At 44.5% G+C, this 22,122-nt stretch overlaps 1 protein-coding gene across 1 annotated transcript in view; it reads left to right on the top strand.

Moving 5' to 3' along the window:
• LOC121841470 (CUB and sushi domain-containing protein 3-like) overlaps nt 1-22,122 on the top strand; it is a 633,380-nt gene that overhangs the window by 555,903 nt on the left and 55,355 nt on the right. The window contains exons 54-57 of the mRNA XM_042310031.1: nt 1,035-1,208; nt 2,414-2,599; nt 5,221-5,394; nt 21,406-21,588. Of these exons, the coding sequence (XP_042165965.1) occupies nt 1,035-1,208; nt 2,414-2,599; nt 5,221-5,394; nt 21,406-21,588 (717 nt within the window). The remainder of the gene's footprint in view (nt 1-1,034; nt 1,209-2,413; nt 2,600-5,220; nt 5,395-21,405; nt 21,589-22,122) is intronic.

Raw genomic sequence — 22,122 nt, forward strand, 5'->3', positions numbered from 1 at the left:
GCCAAACAGTTCTATTTTTGTTTCGTCAGACCAGAGGACATTTCTCCTAAAAGTATGATCTTTGTCCCCATGTGCAGTTGTAAACCGTAGTCTGGCTTTTTTATGGGGGTTTTGGCTTCTTCCTTGCTGAGCGGCCTTTCAGGTTATGTCGATATAGGACTTGTTTTTACTGTGGATATAGATCATTTTGTACCTGTTTCCTCCAGCATCTTCACAAGGTCCTTTGCTGTTGTTCTGGGATTGATTTGCCCTTTTTACACCAAAGTACGTTCCTCTCTAGGAGACAGAACGCGTCTCCTTCCTGAGCGTTATGACGGCTGTGTCGTCCCATGGTGATTATACTTGCGTACTATTGCTTGTACAGATGAACGTGGTACCTTCAGGCATTTGAAAATTGCTCCCAAGGATGAATCAGACTTGTGGAGGTCTACAATTCAAGGTCTTGGCTGATTTATTTTGGTTTTCCCATGATGTCAAGCAAAGAGGCACTGAGTTTGAAGGTAGGCCTTGAAATTTCAGCCACAGGTACACCTTCAATTGACAAAATGATGTCAATTAGCCTATCAGAAGCTTCTAAAGCCATGACATCATTTTCTGTATTTTTCCAAGCTGTTTAAAGGCACATTCAACTTAGTGTATGTAAACTTCTGACCTACTGGAATTGTGATACTATTTATTATAAGTGAAATAATCTGTCTGTAAACAAATGTTGGAAAAATTACTTGTGTCATGCACAAAGTAGATGTCCTAACTGACTTACCAAAACTATAGTTTGTTAACTAGAAATTTGTGGAATGGTTGAAAAATGAGTTTTAATGACTCCAACCTAAGTGTATGTAAACTTCCGACTTCAACTGTAAACATAAATATGGGTTGTATTTACAATGGTGTTTGTTCTTCCCTTGTTGCCCTTTTCTCGTGGCAACAGAACCTCCTCTCTCTATCTCTCTATCTATCCCCCCTCTCTCGCCCTCTCTTTCCAGGCTCATTTGAAAATAATCTTGTCATTTCTCTCTCTCTCCCTCTCCCCCCAGCTATCAGCTGTGGACACCCGGGCAGCCCTATCTACGGGCGGACCATTGGTAACGGCTTCAATCTGAACGACGTGGTGAGCTTCTCCTGCAACATGGGCTACGTGATGGAGGGGCCCTCAAGGGCCCAGTGCCAGGCCACACGCCAGTGGAGCCAGCCACCACCAACGTGTAAAGGTGGGGAAAAAAGTTAAGTCTTCTATTCACACGGAGTATGCTTGCTCGATCCGCCTGACCACTGCAGTGCACTCTCTGTAAGATGGGGAAGAAGGAGGAGTCTCGGTTTGTAGTGGGCTTGTAACCAATCAGGTAGAAGCACTACAACAGGACAACGGCCTCTGTGTAGGGTGAATGGTTGCTCTGTGTGAATTGTGTTTGTGGTGAATTAGGGTCATAGCCAACACGGCCTCTTGAACATCAGTAGATATGATTGTGGTGGTATCACTGACCTCTTTAGGGTGTATCAATGGTTGTGTTGACCCCATGCATGACACTGTGATTTTGCGACCTTGTGTTTGATGTCTTATTAATGTATAATATAATATTCAGAATATGTTGAAGGGGTGTGGGGTGATTATCTGAAAACCATCTGATGGAGCTTATCGTCGTTCCATTATATAGGAGTCTTCCCCTGAGGAAACCAGAGGCTAAGTCCAGGGTCAGACTGCTATTTGACAAGCCCTGAAGTAACCAGAGGCTAAGTCCAGGGTCAGACTGCTATTTGACAAGCCCTGAAGTAACTAGAGGCTAAGTCCAGGGTCAGACTGCTATTTGACAAGCGCTGAAGTAACTAGAGGCTAAGTCCAGGGTCAGACTGCTATTGGACAAGCCCTGAAGTAACTAGAGGCTAAGTCCAGGGTCAGACTGCTATTGGACAAGCCCTGAAGTAACCAGAGGCTAAGTCCAGGGTCAGACTGCTATTGGACAAGCCCTGAGGAAACCAGAAGCTATGTCCAAGGTCAGAATGCTGTTGGACAAGCCCTGCATATCGAACAAACTAGAACCAATTACATTGTATCTGATTGGACTATTTTGGCAAGAGGAAATATAACGCCCACATTGTGTTGGCCTTTGTTGATACCAGTAAATCTATTCTCGAAATTCGTAATAAGCCATTGTGCTATGTACTTGCTTGAGATGTGCACATTTATCTATTTTCTATATATTTTTTATTAATATTCCTTTTTATCATGCATTAAGATTATGCATTAATATCAATGGAAGATTTGCGTGAAAATTCCGTTTCATGTTAGGATTTGGCCCTATATGAGTGACTTTAGAAGGTCAAGCGTGTCCTAAGTGTTGGAATGAGTTGATCCCTTCCATGTTTCTGCCAAATAACACATGCCTGTCTATTTCCCCCTCCGTCTCTTCCTCTTCAGTGGTCAACTGCTCCGATCCTGGGATCCCAGCCAACTCCATCAGACAGAGTAAGATAGAACACGGGAACTTCACCTTTGGAACCGTGGTGTTCTATGACTGCAGCCCGGGATTCTACCTATTCGGTTCACCCGTTCTTACCTGTCAGCCCACAGGACAGTGGGACAAGCCTCTACCGGAGTGCATCGGTGAGTCTGGTGTCACTGTTTTTGTCACCCCTACTCCACCTCGCTGGGGCTCGACGTCGCCAGTTTATTCATTATTACGCACACCTGCCACCATCGTTACACGCACCTGCACCTAATGAGACTCACCTGGACTTCCTCACCTTCCTGATGACCTTCTATATCTGTCACTCGCTTTGGTTCTTTCCCTTAGTGTTATTGTTTCTGTTCCTGTGTTTTATGTCTGTACGCTACCCGTGTTTCTTGTTTTGTTCCATGTTCTACTATTTATTAAATTCACTCCCTGTACTTGCTTCCCGATTCTTAGCGAACACGTTACAGAATAACGCCTCACCAAGGGGAAGCAACAGGGATCTTTTTTTTTTTTTACTGGTGACGTCGGGTCCAAGTGCCACTGCCGAAGCCTCAGCTGGCTCGTCAGGCTTCCATACCTCTGCCGGCTCGTCAGGCTTCCATTTCTCAGCCGGCTCATCAGGCTTCCATGCCTCGGCCGGCTCGACAGGTTCCCACGCCTCGGCCGGCTCTATGGGTTCCCGAGCCTCGGCCAGCTCTACGGGTTCCCGTGCCTCGGCCGGCTCTATGGGTTCCCGTGCCTCGGCTGGCTCTACGGGTTCCCGAGCCTCGGCTGGCCCGACAGGTTCCCGCGCCTCAGTAGAAGCGACTGGCCTGCTCCTGATCCTCGAGACCGTCCCTCTGGTCGGTGTCATCCTGCGGCTGACGCTGCACGTCATGGAGGGGGTACTGTCATGTCTACCCCCGCTCCCCCTCTCTGGTGCTCGACGTCTCCAGTTTATTCATTATTATGCACACCTGCCGCCATCGTTACGCGCACCTGCACCTCATGAGACTCACCTAAATCTGTCCCTCCCTTATGTCTGTACGCTACTTGTGTTTCTTGTTTTGTTCCATGTTCCATTATTTATTAAATTCCCTCCCGGTATTTGCTTCCCAATTCTTAGCGTACACATTACAGTACATGGTGTAAAGAGACTAACACTGCAATATATGCATTTGGTATATTAGAGAGGTTTCGACGATTGAAACATTGTCACCAATAAACCACAGAGTTAACCACAGATGGTGGTGTGCAGAGTCTCTTTTAACCATTCACTGAACTTATTTTGATATCCAGCACCAAAACATTGGTGCTGCGCATCTAAAGTGTCCTGTTCCTATAATTTGTTGTCGCTGTCTCACGGTCGGTCTGTCTTTCCCGGAGAGAGACTGACGACTTGGCACTCGTGGCTAATTAGCATATTATTCCATTAATATAGGCTGAATGAGTTGCCTGACCCCCTCTGCTTAAGATCAGTGTTCTATTGAGGGACAGGTGGAACAGCTCTGTGGATATTACACTAATTAGGGATGCCAGGTTGGCAGCTGATCCCTGTGTTTTATGGTGTGTATCTTCAACATCCTCCTCAAAACAAGCTGCATTAGACACCAGCTGTACTGGCAACCTGGCATGTCTAAACATCTACTTTAAACACAGGGCTTCAAGGTTTCCAACTGGCTGTCTCAGTGTTCCAAACACAACCTGGGCCTCCTACTGGCTGAGGGGCATAGCTGTGTGCTCCAATCAGTGCACTCTCTTTGAAATTTGAACCCAATCCCAACCTTATTGAACTATGATGTGTAGCCTACTGTTTTCCCTTAAACCGTATCATAAGTTAGCTCTACTAAGGCCCAATCAGTTTGGTGTTCCTGTTGCGATGTGTTTTAAAAGGGATGAAAAAACCTTCAGCAAGATGAATGAACGTTCTTTCTCCCTCCATGCCTTGTTCCCTGTTTGATCCACCCCGCTGTGACATGGACACCATGTCCAAAACGTTCCTTTCATTTAGACACGCCTCGTCCTTTGTGCTGAATTAGCATGTTAATACCGGACCTGCTCACTTTTTATAGGCCAGTAGCAGAAAAGCGGAGAAAGTTTAAAGTAAACTTGCTGATTGTAGCACATTGTGGGGTGAATATTTGAAAAAAGAATTTGATTATTTTAGCACCCTGGCCTTGATAATTTACTAAGTGAAAAAGGGATCAAAGAATGATTACAAAGGATGAGGATAGTACCGTCTACTTTGGAACGTTGCCATTATGAGCTTAAGTGCTAGTACTGTATTTTTATCATGGTGAGAAGCAAGTACAGTGGTCTTATTCTATGAGCAGAGGTACTGGATATTTTGGATGGGTTTCCCGGAACCCAAAATAAACCTAGTCCTGGACGTAAAAACACTTTTTGTAGTCCAGGACTAGACTTAATCTGCGTCTGGGAAACTGGCCTATAGTGTGTATTCTAAGTAGTTTGTATGATACAGTATTCCCCTCAACGAGGAGAAGTAGACTAGATCCGTGTTCGAACCATAGTCACACATCTTGTTCTAGCTACCTTTATTGCTTACATACAGGCTGTGTCTGAAATGGAACCCTATTCCCTTTATAGTGCTCTACCCTATAGGCCCTGGTCAAAAATAGTGCACTGTATAGTGAACAGGGTGCCATTTGGGACGCAGGCACAGTGTGTGGCCTCAATCCTCTAGAGAGTGACGACAGTACCTTCCACTACATTAGCCCTGTCAGCACTCTGAGCTGACAGCATCCATCTTGTGTGTGTCTCTCTCCTCCAGTAGTGGACTGTGGTCACCCCGGGTCCCCTCCCAACGGCCAGCTGAACGGGGATAAATTCACCTTCGGCTCTACGGTTCGCTACACATGCATAGGGGGGCGCCAGCTGAAGGGCGAGTCGGCGCGCACCTGCCAGCTCAACGGCCACTGGAGCGCACCCATGCCCTTCTGCTCAGGTAAGTCCTTTACATACAGGGGGGGTTGTGAGTGTCTGTGTGTTTGGGACACAAAATGACTTAAAAATGACTTAGTCAACTTTATGTTATGCACCATATGACAATTTCAAGGCTTGGATTTTCTGATCAGCTTTGTCACATTGACGAAGCTCAAATGATCATATCTACATTTATCAGTTTTTGTCCTTTCTTTTGATAATACCTTTTTTATACACGCATACGTACATGGCAAGAGCTTTAATCGGACGTAGACAAAGAGAGAGAAGGTCATATCGAGGACTTCTAAATAGTAACTGAAGAAGTATAAAGATAGCTCATAATAGTGGAGGAGGATTTATATGCGGTGGTGGAGCAACACATTGGCTCCAGCAGAATAGAAGGAATGAGAGGCATTGACGAACATGTGGGCAAGAGAGTTCACCCTCTTCACACTAGCGTGGGTGTTGTGCCTGGAGCCCTGACGTCAACACAACCACAGCTAGCTAGAAGAGCCGCAACTGTCCTTTCTTCACAACACAATGTCCATCTCTCGCTTTCTCACTCCCGCTCTCTCTTTCTCTCTCACTCTCTCCCTCTCTGTCTCCTTTCCTCCTTCTCTATGCCCTTTGTACCTCTTCCTCTGCTCTTTTTCTCCCCCTCTCCCTCTCTCTCTCCCTCCCTCCCTCCCTCCCTCTCTCTCTCTCTCTCTCTCTCTCTCTCTCTCTCTCTCTCTCTCTCTCTCTCTCTCTCTCCCTCTCTCTCTCACACAGACTTAGTTACCACGCATTTCTTCCGCCCAAGAAATAGCTTCTTTCTCCTTCCTCTTCTTCTTCCTATTCTTCCACTCAATATGTAAAGTACTGTAGCTAAATATATACATTATGATGTGGTGCAATGTGCAGGGAAATCGTTATATGGCTACATTTAATTAAAGATTGCACCGACCCCATCAGGATGGGGTATGGTGGGAAAATACATTTGCAGCTAAAGTTTTTTTTTTTTCAGCCGTAGAAGGTTGTCAATCCCTGGATAATGAGGGCCTCTTTATTTCCTCTCTTGTTGGGCCTGCATCTCAAATGGCACCCTGTTTACTGTGTAGAGCACTACTTTTAATCAGAAACCCATTGGTCAAAAGTAGTGCCCTATATAGGGAATAAGATGCCATTTGGGAAGCAGGCAGGGAGGTCTTTGGACAGGTAATTGATCTGTGGGAACTACTGGTTAGTTTGCTGTCCCTCTTTTATTGAGATGATATGCCATCTGCTTTTCCCTACGGCAGACTGCAAAGGAATCATCTCACCCTCATCTCCCCTGGGAGCATCGCTTGTTCTCTCGTCCTGTCTCTCTCTGTCTTTCTTTCTTTCTCTCTTTCTTGTCTGGTTGATTATTCCCCAAAGTGAGTCATTGGCCAAGATACATCGTTTGAGACAGTTGAAAGAGAAAAGAGAGACACAGGTATTTACCTTCAATACAGAAGATGGTTATTGAGTGAAGAAGTCAAAAAGAGTTTTGAATCCAACATCACAGATCTATTTCCGTGTAGTAGGTCTCTTCCATCAATTTATAACCCTGTTATTGAGTAGTGTGAAGAGTTCAGCTGTGTGTAAACCTCACCTAGCGAACCCTGTTATTGAGTAGTGTGAAGGGTTTAACAGTGTGTAAACCTCCCCTAGCTAACCCTGTTATTGAGTAGTGTGAAGGGTTTAACAGTGTGTAAACCTCTCCTAGCGAACCCTGTTATTGAGTAGTGTGAAGAGTTTACCCGTGTGTAAACCTCCCCTAGCTAACCCTGTTAGTGAGTAGTGTGAAGAGTTCAGCTGTGTGTAAACCTCCCCTAGCGAACCCTGTTAGTGAGTAGTGTGAAGAGTGCAGCTGTGTGTAAACCTCCATAGCTAACCCTGTTATTGAGTAGTGTGAAGAGTTCAGCTGTGTGTAAACCTCCATAGCTAACCCTGTTATTGAGTAGTGTGAAGAGTTCAGCTGTGTGTAAACCTCCCCTAGCTAACCCTGTTAGTGAGTAGTGTGAAGAGTTTACCCGTGTGTAAACCTCCCTAGCTAACCCTGTTATTGAGTAGTGTGAAGAGTTCAGCTGTGTGTAAACCTCCCCTAGCTAACCCTGTTAGTGAGTAGTGTGAAGAGTTTACCCGTGTGTAAATCTCCCTAGCGAACCCTGTTATTGAGTAGTGTGAAGGGTTTAACAGTGTGTAAACCTCTCCTAGCGAACCCTGTTATTGAGTAGTGTGAAGAGTTCAGCTGTGTGTAAACCTCCCTAGCTAACCCTGTTATTGAGTAGTGTGAAGAGTTCAGCTGTGTGTAAACCTCCCCTAGCTAACCCTGTTAGTGAGTAGTGTGAAGGGTATAACAGTGTGTAAACCTCCCCTAGCGAACCCTGTTATTGAGTAGTGTGAAGAGTTCAGCTGTGTGTAAACCTCCATAGCTAACCCTGTTATTGAGTAGTGTGAAGAGTTCAGCTGTGTGTAAACCTCCATAGCTAACCCTGTTATTGAGTAGTGTGAAGAGTTCAGCTGTGTGTAAACCTCCATAGCTAACCCTGTTATTGAGTAGTGTGAAGAGTTCAGCTGTGTGTAAACCTCCATAGCTAACCCTGTTATTGAGTAGTGTGAAGAGTTCAGCTGTGTGTAAACCTCCATAGCTAACCCTGTTATTGAGTAGTGTGAAGAGTTCAGCTGTGTGTAAACCTCCATAGCTAACCCTGTTATTGAGTAGTGTGAAGAGTTCAGCTGTGTGCGCAGTGGACCTAAAGCTGCCTCTGCTGCTGTGAGATATAAGAACACAAGCAGACAGTCTCACCTCTTCTAACTGAGAATGATGTGAATGTATGGGTAGGAGATAGACAGAGAGAACTTTTCTTTTCATATACTGTCCGTAATGTCTATACATTTATATATATATATATATATATACTGAGTTTGAGTTTATTTTATTTTTACAAGGACAGTGCACATTAATCAACATTTCAGTTAAAGTGCCGGTTTTATTTAGCCAGCCGGCTAATTTTCAACCGCAGTCCCTGGGCAGGTTATTAAAAACAATTACAATATAGACAATATTGAGCAGTGAGCACATGCAGAGCAACATAGGACAAGCAAGACGTAGCATACAGACAGAGCAACATAGGACAAAAAGCAGCAAGACAAAATTCATAAAAGCAACAAAGTGTTTCCACACCTCACAAGCTACAGACAACAGACAACAAAGAAAGCGGCCATACACAGCTCGGGATTATGATCACAAATCGGATGGACCTTTAGCCATTTATTAATTAATTTTGTGAATGTGTGATAGGTGGTGCAGTTATGTGTGTCTGATGAGAACTTGTTCTCAACTAGCCTACCTGGTTAAATAAAGGTGAAATTTAAAATGTAAAAAATGGCAGTGTATTCCAGACATGGGAAGCTCTCACAGAGAAAGCGGATTTACTTAAGGTGCTTTTCCTTAAGGGAACTATACAGTCACCTCTCATGGCAGACCTTGTGGATCTGCTGCCATATGTTTGGGTTTTCTGTTTAACAAAAATACTGAGTGGAGGGGGAGCCAGGCCATTTAGGATCTTGAATACAACACATGCATCGGTGTATTGCACAAGATGTTTACTGAACAAAATATAAACGCAACATTCAACAATTTCAAAGATTTTGCTGTTACAGCTCATATAAGGAAATCAGTCAATTGAAATAAATTAATTAGGCCCTAATCTATGGATTACACATGACTGGGCAGGAGCACAGCCATGGTTGTGCCTGGGAGGGCATAGGCCCACCTACTGGGGCGCAAGACCCAGCCAATTAGAATGAGTTTTTCACTGAAAAGGGCTTTATTACAGACAGAAATACTCCTCAGACATATGATAAATGATAAAATGCTCACTAACAGGGATGTAAACAAATTTGTGCACAGAATTTGAGAGAAATAAGCTTATGTGCATATGGAACATTTCTGGGATCTTTTATTTCAGCTCTTGAAACATTTTCTACATTGTGGAATAATGGTGGATACATCAAAAGTATGAAATAACACATATGGAATCATGTAGTAACCAAAAAAAAACAACCAAACAATTCAAAATATATTTTATATTTGAAATTCTTCAAATACACTCTTGGAATTTTCTCAACCAGTTTCATGAGGTAGTCATCTGGAATGCATTTCAATTAACAGGTGTGCCTTGTTAAAAATTAATTTGTGGAATTTCTTTCCTTCTTAATGCATTTGAGCCAATAAGTTGTGTTGTGACAAGGTAGGGGTGGTATACAGAAGATAGACCTATTTGGTGAAAGACCAAGTCCATATTATTGCAAGAACAGCTTAAATAAGCAAAGAGAAATGACAGTCCATCATTACTTTAAGACATGAAGGTCAGTCAATCAGGAAAATGTCAAGAATTTTGAACGTTTCTTCAAGTACAGTCGCAAAAACCCTCAAGCGCAATGATGAAACTGGCTCTCATGAGGACCGCCACAGGAAGACCCAGAGTTACCTCTGCTGCAGAGGATACGTTCATTAGAGTTACCAGCCTGCAGCTGCATTCTGCAGCAATACGCCTTCCCATCTGGTTTACACTTAGTGGGACTATCATGAGATCTACCTACCCCTGCCTCCCTCAATATCTTGTACTTCTGAGTGGGAGACCTTCCCAGGCAGTAGCCTGCTAACTGACAAACTATAATCAGGGCTCCCACTCTGACAAGGTTAATTGACCCACAGTCCCACATGGTGACATGATATCATTGACGTGACGTGCAAATGAGCGATAGAAAGCCAATTGCGCAAATGTCGCCATTCCAAATGTTTTGGTGCGGGCACCCCGTGTCGCCCCCATGGCATGATGCCACCCTGGCTGCCCATGTGGCCTATACCTAAATCCGCCTCTGACTACATGATTCAATATGTGTTATTTCATCGTTTTGATGTCTTCACCATTATTCTACAATGTAGAAAATAGAAGAAAAAAAGGGAAAAAAAACCTTGAATGAGTAGGTGTGTCCAAACTTTTGGCTGGTCCTCTATATATATTCCTGACTGACATTGCTCGTTCTGATAGGGCTTATTCTGATATTTCTTTTGGTTATTGTATTGCTAGGTAGTACTGCGCATTTGGAGCTAGAAACCAAGCATTTCGCTACACCTGCGATAACATCTGCAAGTCTGTATACGCAACCAATAAATTTGATTTGATTTTGATTTGAGTAGATTTACTCCCTTACTTCTCCCTCTCTCAACAGCTATCTTAAAGGGATAGTTTACCCATAATTACAAAATGACGTTGGTTTCCTTTCCCTGTAAGCAGTCTATGGACAAGGTATGACAGCAATCCATGCTTTAGTTTAATTTCCCAGTTCTTCTTTCCCCACATGCTAACAATTTAGCATTTGTGGCATAAATCCCATTCAAGTCATGGGACCGATATTGCAATTTTTCGCACATCATGTTCAAAACATCTATAAGAGTCTTTGTTGAGCTTCATAATCAATTTTAGATACTTTCGGATGATTCGGACATGATGCACGGAAAATAACTGTCATACCTTATCCGTAGACTGCTTACAGGAGAAGGAAACCAAAGTGTCATTTTGTAATTTGTGTGAACTATTCCTTTAAACATGGTTAATAATTTTAGTATCCATGCTAGAAAACAATTCTGTTGAGATTAAGTTTACTATTTATCTTAATGCTTCATTTACTTTGTGTGAGTGTCTCTTTGGGGAAACTGACTATCAAATAAACATAAATACATGAATCTATAAAGCCCTTTATGAAGTATCAGCATTTATATGTCATGATGTTATGAGTATACTTACCTACAATTAGCTGTTTTATTTGCAGTATGATGATGACTTGAGTTTTGCATGTGTTCAGTCTTCTAAATTAGGCTAGAATGACGTGTCTGTCTGTGTTTGGGGGTTTCTCTGTTTTGGGCACAAGTCGTTTTCAACACAGATGGTGCTTGCTAATCACTTGGGGTGTGGGGTGTGCTCATTGAGGGGTGGTCTGAAACATTTTGTGTTTTCCCTCCAAGCTCCTCTCTTCTTTAGGCTAATCAGTCCTGCCCTATTTCCAGTGCTCTCCTCTCCTCCGCCCCCTCTATTCCCATGTGGCTCCTCTCCTCCTCTCCAGTCCTGTCTCTATCTCTCAACTGCCAGTCTCTCTCTGATTCCTAGGTCCTGTAGACCCAGTGATGCACAGAGAGCACCTTCATGCACACACACACACACACGAACACACACGCACATGCACACGCACGCACGCACGCACGCACACACACACACACACACACACACACACACACACACACACACACACACACACACACACAGACAATCTCTTCACACACACACACAGCCTCACCTGCTCTAGGTCTCTGTTCATCCATTAAACCTTCATTAAGTGTCCATGACCCATAAAATAAAAATGCAGACACCAGCTCCTCCCCATCCCCCTGGACAGTGTATGGTGCCTGTTCACTTCTGAGAGCCCTGACCCAGAAAAAGACACAGCCAGGGACAGAGAAATGGAAAGCAATGAGTAAATGGGAATGGGAATATTGTTCTCTCTCTCTCTCTTTATCTCCCTCTCTTTCTCCTCCATCACCTCCCTGTCTCTTCTCCCTTTTTGTCTCTCTCTCTCCTTCCATTGTTCTCATTACTGAAGCATTATGATTTCTCTGAATCAGAGACCTATAGTTTGCTTTGCCGTCCAGTGAGAAGCAGGATCTTAAGCCCCGGCAAAAGAAGCCTTACTTAAAAAAAATTAAAAAGTTTAAATAAAAAATAAAAACAGAAGCCTTCTTTAGGGAAAAGCTTTAGATCAAATGAGGATGTGTGTGTGCTTCTATAGTGTCCAAGTGGCCTGAGAAACCGATGTGACTGCTCCCCTCCATAGATGGGCCCGGGTAAAGTGCACTACCCCCCAGTGGAGGAAATAAATCACCGTGCACTACCCCAGTGGAAGAAATAAGTCACAGTGCACTACCCCCCAGTGGAGGAAATAAGTCACAGTGAAATAACCCCCAGTGGAGGAAATAAGTCACAGTGAAATAACCCCCAGTGGAGGAAATAAGTCACAGTGCACTACCCCCCAGTGGAGGAAATAAGTCACAGTGCACTACCCCCAGTGGAGGAAATAAGTCACAGTGCACTACCCCCCAGTGGAGGAAATAAGTCACAGTGCACTACCCCCCAGTGGAGGAAATAAGTCACAGTGCACTACCCCCCAGTGGAGGAAATAAGTCCCCTGTGAAATATATTTTCCATAACCAAAAATATTGTTTTATCAGCTGTTTGAAGCCGATGTACAAAACCGAAAAAACAAAACTTAAGACCGGGAAGCATAGAAATAGGGGCGGCAGTGTAGCCTAGTGGTTAGAGCGTTGTACTAGTAACCGAAAGGTTGCAAGTTCAAATCCCTGAGCTGACAAGGTACAAATCTGTCGTTCTGCCCCTGAACAGGCAGTTAACCCACTGTTCCTAGGCCATCATTGAAAATAAGAATTTGTTCTTAACTGGCTTGCCTAGTTAAGTAAAGGTAAAATAAAAAAAATTGTGCACATAGAACAGATCTACTGCTTCTTAGACTTGCTTTCAATGAGAATGGCAGATCTATAAAATACTATGTGAATTTGGTCGGGTCGCCCAAAAAGTTGGATTTACATTATTTTGGCAAAATTAAATTAATAAATCATTGTAACCACTTGCATACATTTTTTTAAATATATTTTTGGGGGTATTTTGAGGCTTTATTGAGACTGTGTTGAATAGTCCTCAGCACGGGTACTTCCTGTTTGAGTTCCTGCCTATAGGAAGGGAGGAGCAAAATGGAGTCATGATCAGATTTGCCACTGGGAGGTCGGGGGAGGGCCTTGTAGGCATCCCGGAAGTTGGAGTAGTATTGGTCGAGTGTTTTAGCAGCATGAGTACAACAGTCAATGTGTTGATAGAACTTCGGGAGTGTTTTCCTCAAATTTGCTTTGTTAAAATTCTCAGCCACAATAAATGCGGCCTCAGGATATGTGGTTTCCAGTTTGCATAACGTCCAGTGAAGTTCTTTGAGGGTCGTCAAGGGTCGTATCATCTTGAGAGGGTATATACATGGCTGTGACTATAACCGAAGAGAATTCTCTTTGGAGGTAATACAGTCGGGAATTTGATTGTGAGGTATTCTAGGTCTGTGCAACCAGAGCAAAAACCATGCCACGAGGTTGAAGGAATTGTCAGTAGAGCTCCGAGACAGGAGTGTGTAGAGGCACAGATCTGGGGATGGGTACCAAAACATTTCTGCAGCATTGAAGGTCCCTAAGAACACAATAGCCTCCATTATTCTTAAATGGGAGAAGTTTGGAACTACCAAGACTCTTCCTAGAGCTGGCCTCCCGGCCAAACTGAGCAATTGGGGGAGAAGGGCTTTGGTCAGGGAGGTGACCAAGAACCCAATGGTCACTCTGACAGAACTCCAGAGTTCCTCTGTAGAAATGAGAGAACCTTCCACAAGGACAATCATGCAGCACTCTACCAATCAGGCCTTTATGGTAGAGTAGCCAGACGGAAGCCTCTCCTCAGTAAAAGGCACATGACAGCCCGCTTGGAGGTTTCCAAAATGCACCAAAAGGACTCTCAGACCATGAGTAACAAGATTCTCTGGTCTGTTGAAACCAAGATTGAACTCTTTGGCCTGAATACCAAGTGTCACGTCTGCAGGAAAGCTGGCACCATCCCTACGGTGAAGCATGGTGGTGGCAGCATCATGCTGTGGGGATATTTTTCAGCGGCATGAGCTGGGAGACTAGTCAGGATCGAGGGAGAGATACTTGATGAAAACCTGTTCCAGGGCGTTCAGGACCTCCCACTGGAGCAAAGGATCAACAACCCTAAGCACACAGCCAAGATGCAGGAGAGGCTTCTGGACAGGTCTCTGAATATCCTTGAGGAGCCCAGCCATAGCCCGGACTTGAACCCGATCAAAACATCTCTGGAGAGACCTGAAAATAGCTGTGCAGCGACGCTCCCATCCAACCTAACAGAGCTTGAGAGGATCTGCAGAGAAGAATGGGAGAAACTCCCCAAATACAGGTGTGCCAAGTTTGTAGCGTCATACCCAAGAAGACTCGAGGCTGTAATTGCTGCCAAAAGGTGCTTCAACAAAGTACTGAGTAAAGGGTCTGAATACTTATGTAAATGTTATATTTCAGGTTTAAATGTTGCATATATTTGCAAACATTTCTAAAAACTTTGTCATTATGGGCAGTGCTTAATTTGTAAATCGGGAGGTCTCGGAACACATAGTGGGCGAAGGGGGTCCGGTGGGCTCTGAGGTACCGAAACACATTGAGAAAAAAAGTGTCAAACACAACGTGGCAGCGCAGCAGGCAGAGTAAACAGTCAAGTCGGCTACTGTCTATGGTGCTGAAACGGACAGCACTCTCCAAGGTGCTGATTAATTCAAAGTATTTTAGAGATCAATGCAGTATGCCCATATACTTGAGTATAGCTGCGGGGCTTACACAAGTCCGAATATCTGATATTACACAAGTCTGATTTTCTGATATTACACAAGTCCGAATTTCTGATATTACACAAGTCCGAATTTCTGATATTACACAAGTCTGAATTTCTGATATTACACATCTGAATTTCTGATATTATATTTTGATGACACTGCAGAGGGGGAGTATGCACACATACTCAGCTGTGGGGCTTACACCTGAATTTCATGTACTTTTCAAGGCATCAATGTAGCAGTAGAACAAATATCACAATATCGGAATATAACTTCAAATTAAATAGATCAATGTAGACTACAGTAGAACACACATATGAGAATATATAGGCCTCCTGCCTATGTGATAATATGAAGCACATATTCAGATTACCATCACAGTACAGAATAAGATTGTAAAGAAAAAGAAAATCCTACCTTAGTTTTCAAAACCTTTCACAACAACTCTCTCTATGTCAAGTCCATTTAACTCATGAGAGTCCATTTCTTGCTCAAAGTCATGAGACATTTAGTCCACTTCTAAGGCTGTTCTGGAGACTCTGGCTGTTGTGTCTATTTTTTTCATTTTGAGTGTGAACTATAACCTGGGTGTATTCTTTAGCCTTGTCTACAAGGCTTGCAGCCACCAAAAGCGCCATGTTTTGGGAATGTTCAAAAACCTTTTTGTTGAGTGCTCTTTGTTTGTTTTTTATGTCTGAGGCATAGGATGTTAATTTACTGTACATCCCTCCCACTCTTTTGCTAGTTGAATCCCTCCAGTTGTTTCTAGACCCAAGCTTCCTTCCTTTTTGCATGTTGTACAGCACAACTTTTGATTCTGTGTGACAAGCTAGGGGTTATACGTTTGCTCCTTCTTAAACTGCAAATTGTACCTGCTCCGAGCATCTTCGTTGGTGGATGCCCCCCCCCCCACCACCCACCCAGTTCCCTGTCTCCCTCTGAGTCTGACTCACTAGCAGGCCTACTAGCTAGTGGAGGTGCCGGTGGGGATGCTGAACTGGCAGGATTAGCATCGTCATCAGGATCAGTTTGCCCCTCACTCCTCTCCTCCGGCACTGACAGTTCTCTGGCTCGTTCTGGGTTCTATTCACCATCTCTCTCTGGATTTTTGGACTTGAACATTTTCATCAAACTCGATTGCCTTTTCTTATCCATTTTTTATTTGTCTTTCCCACGATTCAAATTCAGTAGGGAGACAACTAACCTAGGCTACGTAATGTGATTACGTAGGGACCTCTTCTTTAGATGAACACCACTACCAAGACCTGTGTCAAGATCAGTTACTTACCCCACTGGCCCTCCCCATAACCTCTATGTACAAATAAGAGAGCAGGTCTGGAATCAGTGTGGCAGGATAGGATGATTATACAGAATTTTCACTGTTCTTTTACATGATGGTCTTCCTGGGGGGTGGTAGAAATAACGAGGAGGCAACTTGATTTAATGCTGATCACTTTTATTAGAATGTCTACAGTGCGAACAGTAAAACAATTAAAAAATTATGCCATGAGAGGTACCGGATCCAGACAAATAGGTGCCGGAACAAACTATTTCAAATTTGAGAGGTTCCGGATCCTGTTCTGGCACGATCCGGCTCAAATTAAGCACTGATTATGGGGTATTGTGTGTAGAAAACAATTTGATCCATTTTAGAATAAGGTTGTAACGGAACAAAATGTGGAAAAAGTCAAGGGGTCTGAATATTTTCCGAAGGCACTGTATGCTATCATGTGAAAGGGAGACTCTGTCTTTTCCCCTGTTGGCTGACCAAGCTTTCTTTTAGAATAAAGAACATAGTTATTTTGAGAGACCAATCCATTCTAGAGGGTATTTAATTCCCCCTTTGTCTGTCCTGGTGGCATAGAGCTATAGCTTCTTATGAAGAGACTACAGAAGAAGTGCCCTGTTTGAGATTAGAGATAACTCAGGAAGTTCTGTGAGTCACAGACTCTTTTGTGACATAACACCAGGGAGATTACTTTTACATCGCCTATTCCCTGTTTCACCTCCCTCTACCCTGTTTGTGTAAGGCTCAGTTGGTAGAGCAAGGCACATACAACACCAGGGTTCTCTGTTCAATTCCTGTGACCACCCATACGAAACAAAATGAGGCATTTTGGATAAAAGTGTCTGCTAAATGGCATATACTGTATATTCCCTTTTCTCTCCCCAGTGTGTCCATGCCTATACTCTGTGTGAGACACGCGGGGTAGGGGGGACGGGGAGAGTCTGTGTTGTGTTTGTCTCTGCTCGCTGTCTAGAGCTGATGCTGTGTATCACTGTGTGTGACAGCCAGCCCTCTCCTTCTCCCTCTCTCCATCTCTATCTCTCTTTCTCCATTTCTACCTTTCTCCATCTCTCTCGCTCCCTCTTCTTCTTCCTACCCTCTCTCTCTCTCCCCCCTCTCCCTCCTCTCCCTACCCCGTCCATCTCCATCTCTGTGTCTGGTGGTTAGGTGGGTCTCAGCGCTGCCTTTGTAGATGAGTACCACAGCCCCGCTGGAACAGCTAATACAGCAATACCCTCCCCTTGTCCTTGGAGCCTCAGCCCAGCCTTGCTTGGTCAGCACATTCCCCCTGACGGAGCACACTCCTGGGAACCTGAACCCGTCCCCCACCCCCACCTCGGCCAGCCAGCCAGAGTCGCTCGCTGCCAGGGGGATAACAGAGGAAATGGAGCATGGCACACATGCATACGCCCAGCAGCTACATACACATACTGTTCTGTAGGGGCAACCCCCCCTCCCACACACACACGCACACACACACACACACACACACACACACACACACACACACACACACACACACACACACACACACACACACACACACACACACACACACAGGTTTTCACTCAAACACAAAGTAAAAGTGACATTCAAGCAGACAAGTCCACACATACACATACACATTTCTCCACACAAAAACTTGGCAAACACAAGCCCACACAAACACACCCATCAAGACTCTCACACACCTTACCTTGAAGCCACCACACAGTGTCATATCCTATCATATCTGTCCCGAGGGCTGTATTCAGTCACACTGAAATAAGGGCAGTAAAAGGATGTATCAGTAGCATGTGTCTCCAGCAGACTGTACCTTAGGACATATATAGTGCCTGTAAAGCTACATATATCCCCTTATAAAGTGTACACTATTTGTGCCCCCCCCCTAATGTCCTGCTACAGTACTGTGTGTGTGTGTGTGTGTGTGTGTGTGTGTGTGTGTGTGTGTGTGTGTGTGTGTGTGTGTGTGTGTGTGTGTGTGTGTGTGTGTGTGTGTGTGTGTGTGTGTGTGTGTGTGTGTTTGTTTTAAAGGCTTGCACATCTCTGTTACTCCATAGTACCCCCCGATTAACATTTATAACAAAGATGCACAAGGCCCTTTCAAGTGCAGCTTATACCCACATGACTTCAGCTTTCACAGTCATACTGTACATGTCTATAGGGACTAGTGCAGGGATATATACGCTAAGTATGTGTGGAGCTACAACAGAAGAATGCCCTTTCAACTGCAGCTTACCGGTACTCATATTACTTCAGCTTGCACGGTCATATGTGTCCACTGCAAGTGGGTATACTGTATAACGCTAGGTAGGTCTATATAATATAACCCTCCACGGCTCTGAGCGGTAAAGTAGTTCCCTCCTGAGAACTGGGTGGTGGAGGGATAAGGGAGCATCGGTGGGAAGGATTTTGGCTAAGCTGTAAAAGTGGCCTGCTGGCGTATTAGTGTGTAAAGCAAACAGGCCTGCAGCTCTTTAATAGCCGACACTTTGGTCTGTCCCCTGGGCTGGGACACTACCGCCTGCCTGTCTGAATACTGCCTACTGCCTACTGCCTAGCAGTGTGTGTGCTGTGTGTGTGTGTGTGTGTGTGTGTGTGTGTGTGTGTGTGTGTGTGTGTGTGTGTGTGTGTGTGTGTGTGTGTGTGTGTGTGTGTGTGTGTGTGTGTGTGTGTGTGTGTGTGTGTGTGTGTGTGTGTGTGTGTGTGTGTGTGTGTGTGTCAGCTGCACTAAAGCCTGGGATCACAGTCAGTCTGCTGCTACATAAGGTTGACCAAGTGGATGAGTCAAGTGTACTAAAGTAGCTAACATTGTTAATAAATTATGACTTATTTATGGAAGGAACAATGAGGTCCACACTGGAATGCTCTGGGTATGCACACAGGGTGGAAATGTTGGGTATTTGTCTGGACAAGACAGAAATAGATATCATAAATATATTTATGGATGGATATATTCTTTAAAAAAAAAAAATTCTCACTTGTGCTTAATTTTTTTATAACAATTTGTTGTTAATCTCATATGGATACCAATTACACTTTGTCTAAATTCTCTCAACCCTTGACTTTCCAATATATTGTGTTGCATCAGAGACAGATTTATCTGTTACTGATGAGACATAAGTATCTCAATGTACTTGAGCCATTTGACAGAGATACCATTACGTCTGAGTGAGTGTTTGAAGTGGACAGTCCTCTATTGTCTCCCAGTCTCCTCTAACAGCTCTGATTACTGTCTTGGCCATACTCACACACACACAAACACAAACACCCACACACAAACTAGCACATACACAAACACACACAGTCCCCTATCTCCTAGATCCTGGTTGTATGGCCTCCATTACTTTCAGGTGGTCATTTCCACATCAGCAGTGTTGACTTCTGTGTTTGTCTGTGTCTGTATCTGTGATTGATGTGTGACTGGTTCAATGGAGGAGCAAGGCTACCATGGTCTATCTCAAATGGCACCCTATTCCCTATGTAGTGCACTAAATTTGACTGGAACCCTATGAGCCCCGGTCAAAAGTAGTGCACTGGCTACCAGACTAGGAGCTGCTGTGCATTTGGAAAGTATTCAGACCCCTTCACTCTTTCCAAATGTTGTTACATTACAGCCGTATTCTAAAATGGATTAAATAAATACAAATCTTCATCAATCTACACACAATACTCCATAATGACAAAGGGAAAACAGGTTTTTAGACATTTTTGCTCATTTATCAAAAACAGAAATACCTTATTTACCTAAGTATGCAGACCCTTTGCTATGAGACCCGAAATGGAGCTCAGATGCATCATGTTTCCATTGATCATCCTTGAGATGTTTCTACAACTTGATTGTAGTCTACCTGTGGTAAAATCAATTGATTGGACATGATTTGGAAAGGCACACGCCTGTCTATATAAGGTCCCACAGTTGATAGTGCATGTCGGAGCAAAAACCAAGCCATGAGGTCGAAGGAATTGTCCGTAGTACTCCGAAACAGCATTGTGTCGAGGCACAGATCTGGGGATGGGTACCAAAACATTTCTGCAGCATTGAAGGTTCCCAAGAACACAATAGCCTCTGTCCATCATTCTTAAAAGCAAGAAGTTTGGAACCACCAAGACTTTTCCTAGGGCTGGCCTCCCAGCCAAACTGAACAATTGGGGGAGAAGGGCCTTGGTCAGGAGGTGACCAAGAACCCAATGATCACTCTGACAAAGCTCCAGAGTTCCTCTGTGGAGATGGGAGAATAAGGATAACCATCTCTGCAGCACTCCATCAATCAGGCCTTCTTGGTAGAGTGGCCAGCCGGAAGTCACTCCTCAGTAAAAGGCACATGACAGCCTGCTTAGAATTTGCCAATAGGCACCTAAAGGACTCTCAGACCATGAGAAACAAGATTCTCTGATGACACCAAAATTGAACTCTTTGGCTTGAATGCCAAGTGTCACGTCTGGAAGAAACCTGGCACATTCCTACAGTGAAGCATGATGGTGGCAGCATGTTTTTCAGCATCATGGACTGGGAGACTAGTCAGGATCGATGGAAAGATGCACGGAGCAAAGTACAGCGAGATCCTTGATGAAAACCTGCTCCAGAGCGCTTGGGACCTCAGACTGGGGTTAAGGTTCACGAACGACCCTAAGCACACAGCCAAGACAACGCAGGAATATCCTTGAGGAAAAAGTGGAAAAAGTCAAGGGGTCTGAATACTTTCTGAATTCACTGTATGTCGACAGAGGGGGAGGGGATGTATGGCAGCTTCCTGAATCAGTCAGGAATATTAATTTCCCTTGAGAAGGGAATCGGTGTGAGAGGGGGAATCGGTGTGAGGGAAATCGGTGTGAGAGGGGAATCGGTGTGAGAGGGGAATTGGTGTGAGAGGAATCATGTGAGAGGGGAATCAGTGTGAGAGGTGAATCAGTGTCTATTGGAGGTTTTCTGTGAGTGGACACCCAGAATAAATACAGCTAAGGAGGGACAGAGTGGAGTCGGGTGCCTTCGCTCGTTTGAATAAAAAAAAAGTTGTGGTTTGTTTCCATGGCCTTTGGAACATGTGATTGTGAACGAAACACCAGAAGTTTTTAACTCTTTCTATGTTTTTGCTTTTCCCTGTGTGCCTGCGGGCTGGTGTGTGTGTGTGTGTGTGTGTGTGTGTGTGTGTGTGTGTGTGTGTGTGTGTGTGTGTGTGTGTGTGTGTGTGTGTGTGTGTGTGTGTATGTGTGTGTGTGTGTGCGCCTCTGCAGGTGACTCCCAGGGGACATGTGGGGACCCAGGCACCCCGTCACAGGGCAGCAGGGAGGAGAGTGACTTCAGGATCCGCACTAAAGTCCAATTCAGATGCTCTGAGGGTTATGAGCTGATTGGTTCTGCTGAGAGGATGTGCTTTCCCAACGGCACCTGGTCTGGAACACAGCCTTTCTGCAAACGTGAGACAACACACACACACACTTTCCATCCCCCCAACCTCTATGGTCCTTTGAGTCCAACATGTGGCTGTACCATTCCATTTCCAGCCAACGTATCTCTGAGAGTTAGAAAACCCAGCAACACAGTATGCTGTGCTGTGCTTTATCACCCCCTACCCAGCCTCTTCCACCTCCAGCCACCTCCGGCTGTGCACCTCCAGCCTAGAGCTAATTGAATGTGGCAGTGTAGCGGTCTGTGTCCCTCGACATCTCAACACCACAACAGCACTATAGCCTACTGGAGCCACCTCTCGCTGCAGGAGCTCCTATAGCTACCATCACATTACACCCTGAATAAGATGAGACGGGACAAGCCATCACACCAGGAGTACACAGGAACATTACCTCCCTCCTTGTTTGCTGAGAGAAGCATGTAGCTAGTCAACTGTCCACTCTGCTCTGCTCCCCAAACCTCATCTGCATCCCAAATAGCACCCTACTCCTTATGTGGTGCACAACCCACAGGAATCCAGTCAAAAGAAGTGCACTATTTAG

Source organism: Oncorhynchus tshawytscha, linkage group LG31 (assembly GCF_018296145.1).
Source record: "Oncorhynchus tshawytscha isolate Ot180627B linkage group LG31, Otsh_v2.0, whole genome shotgun sequence".
Taxonomy (NCBI): Eukaryota; Metazoa; Chordata; class Actinopteri; order Salmoniformes; family Salmonidae; genus Oncorhynchus; species Oncorhynchus tshawytscha.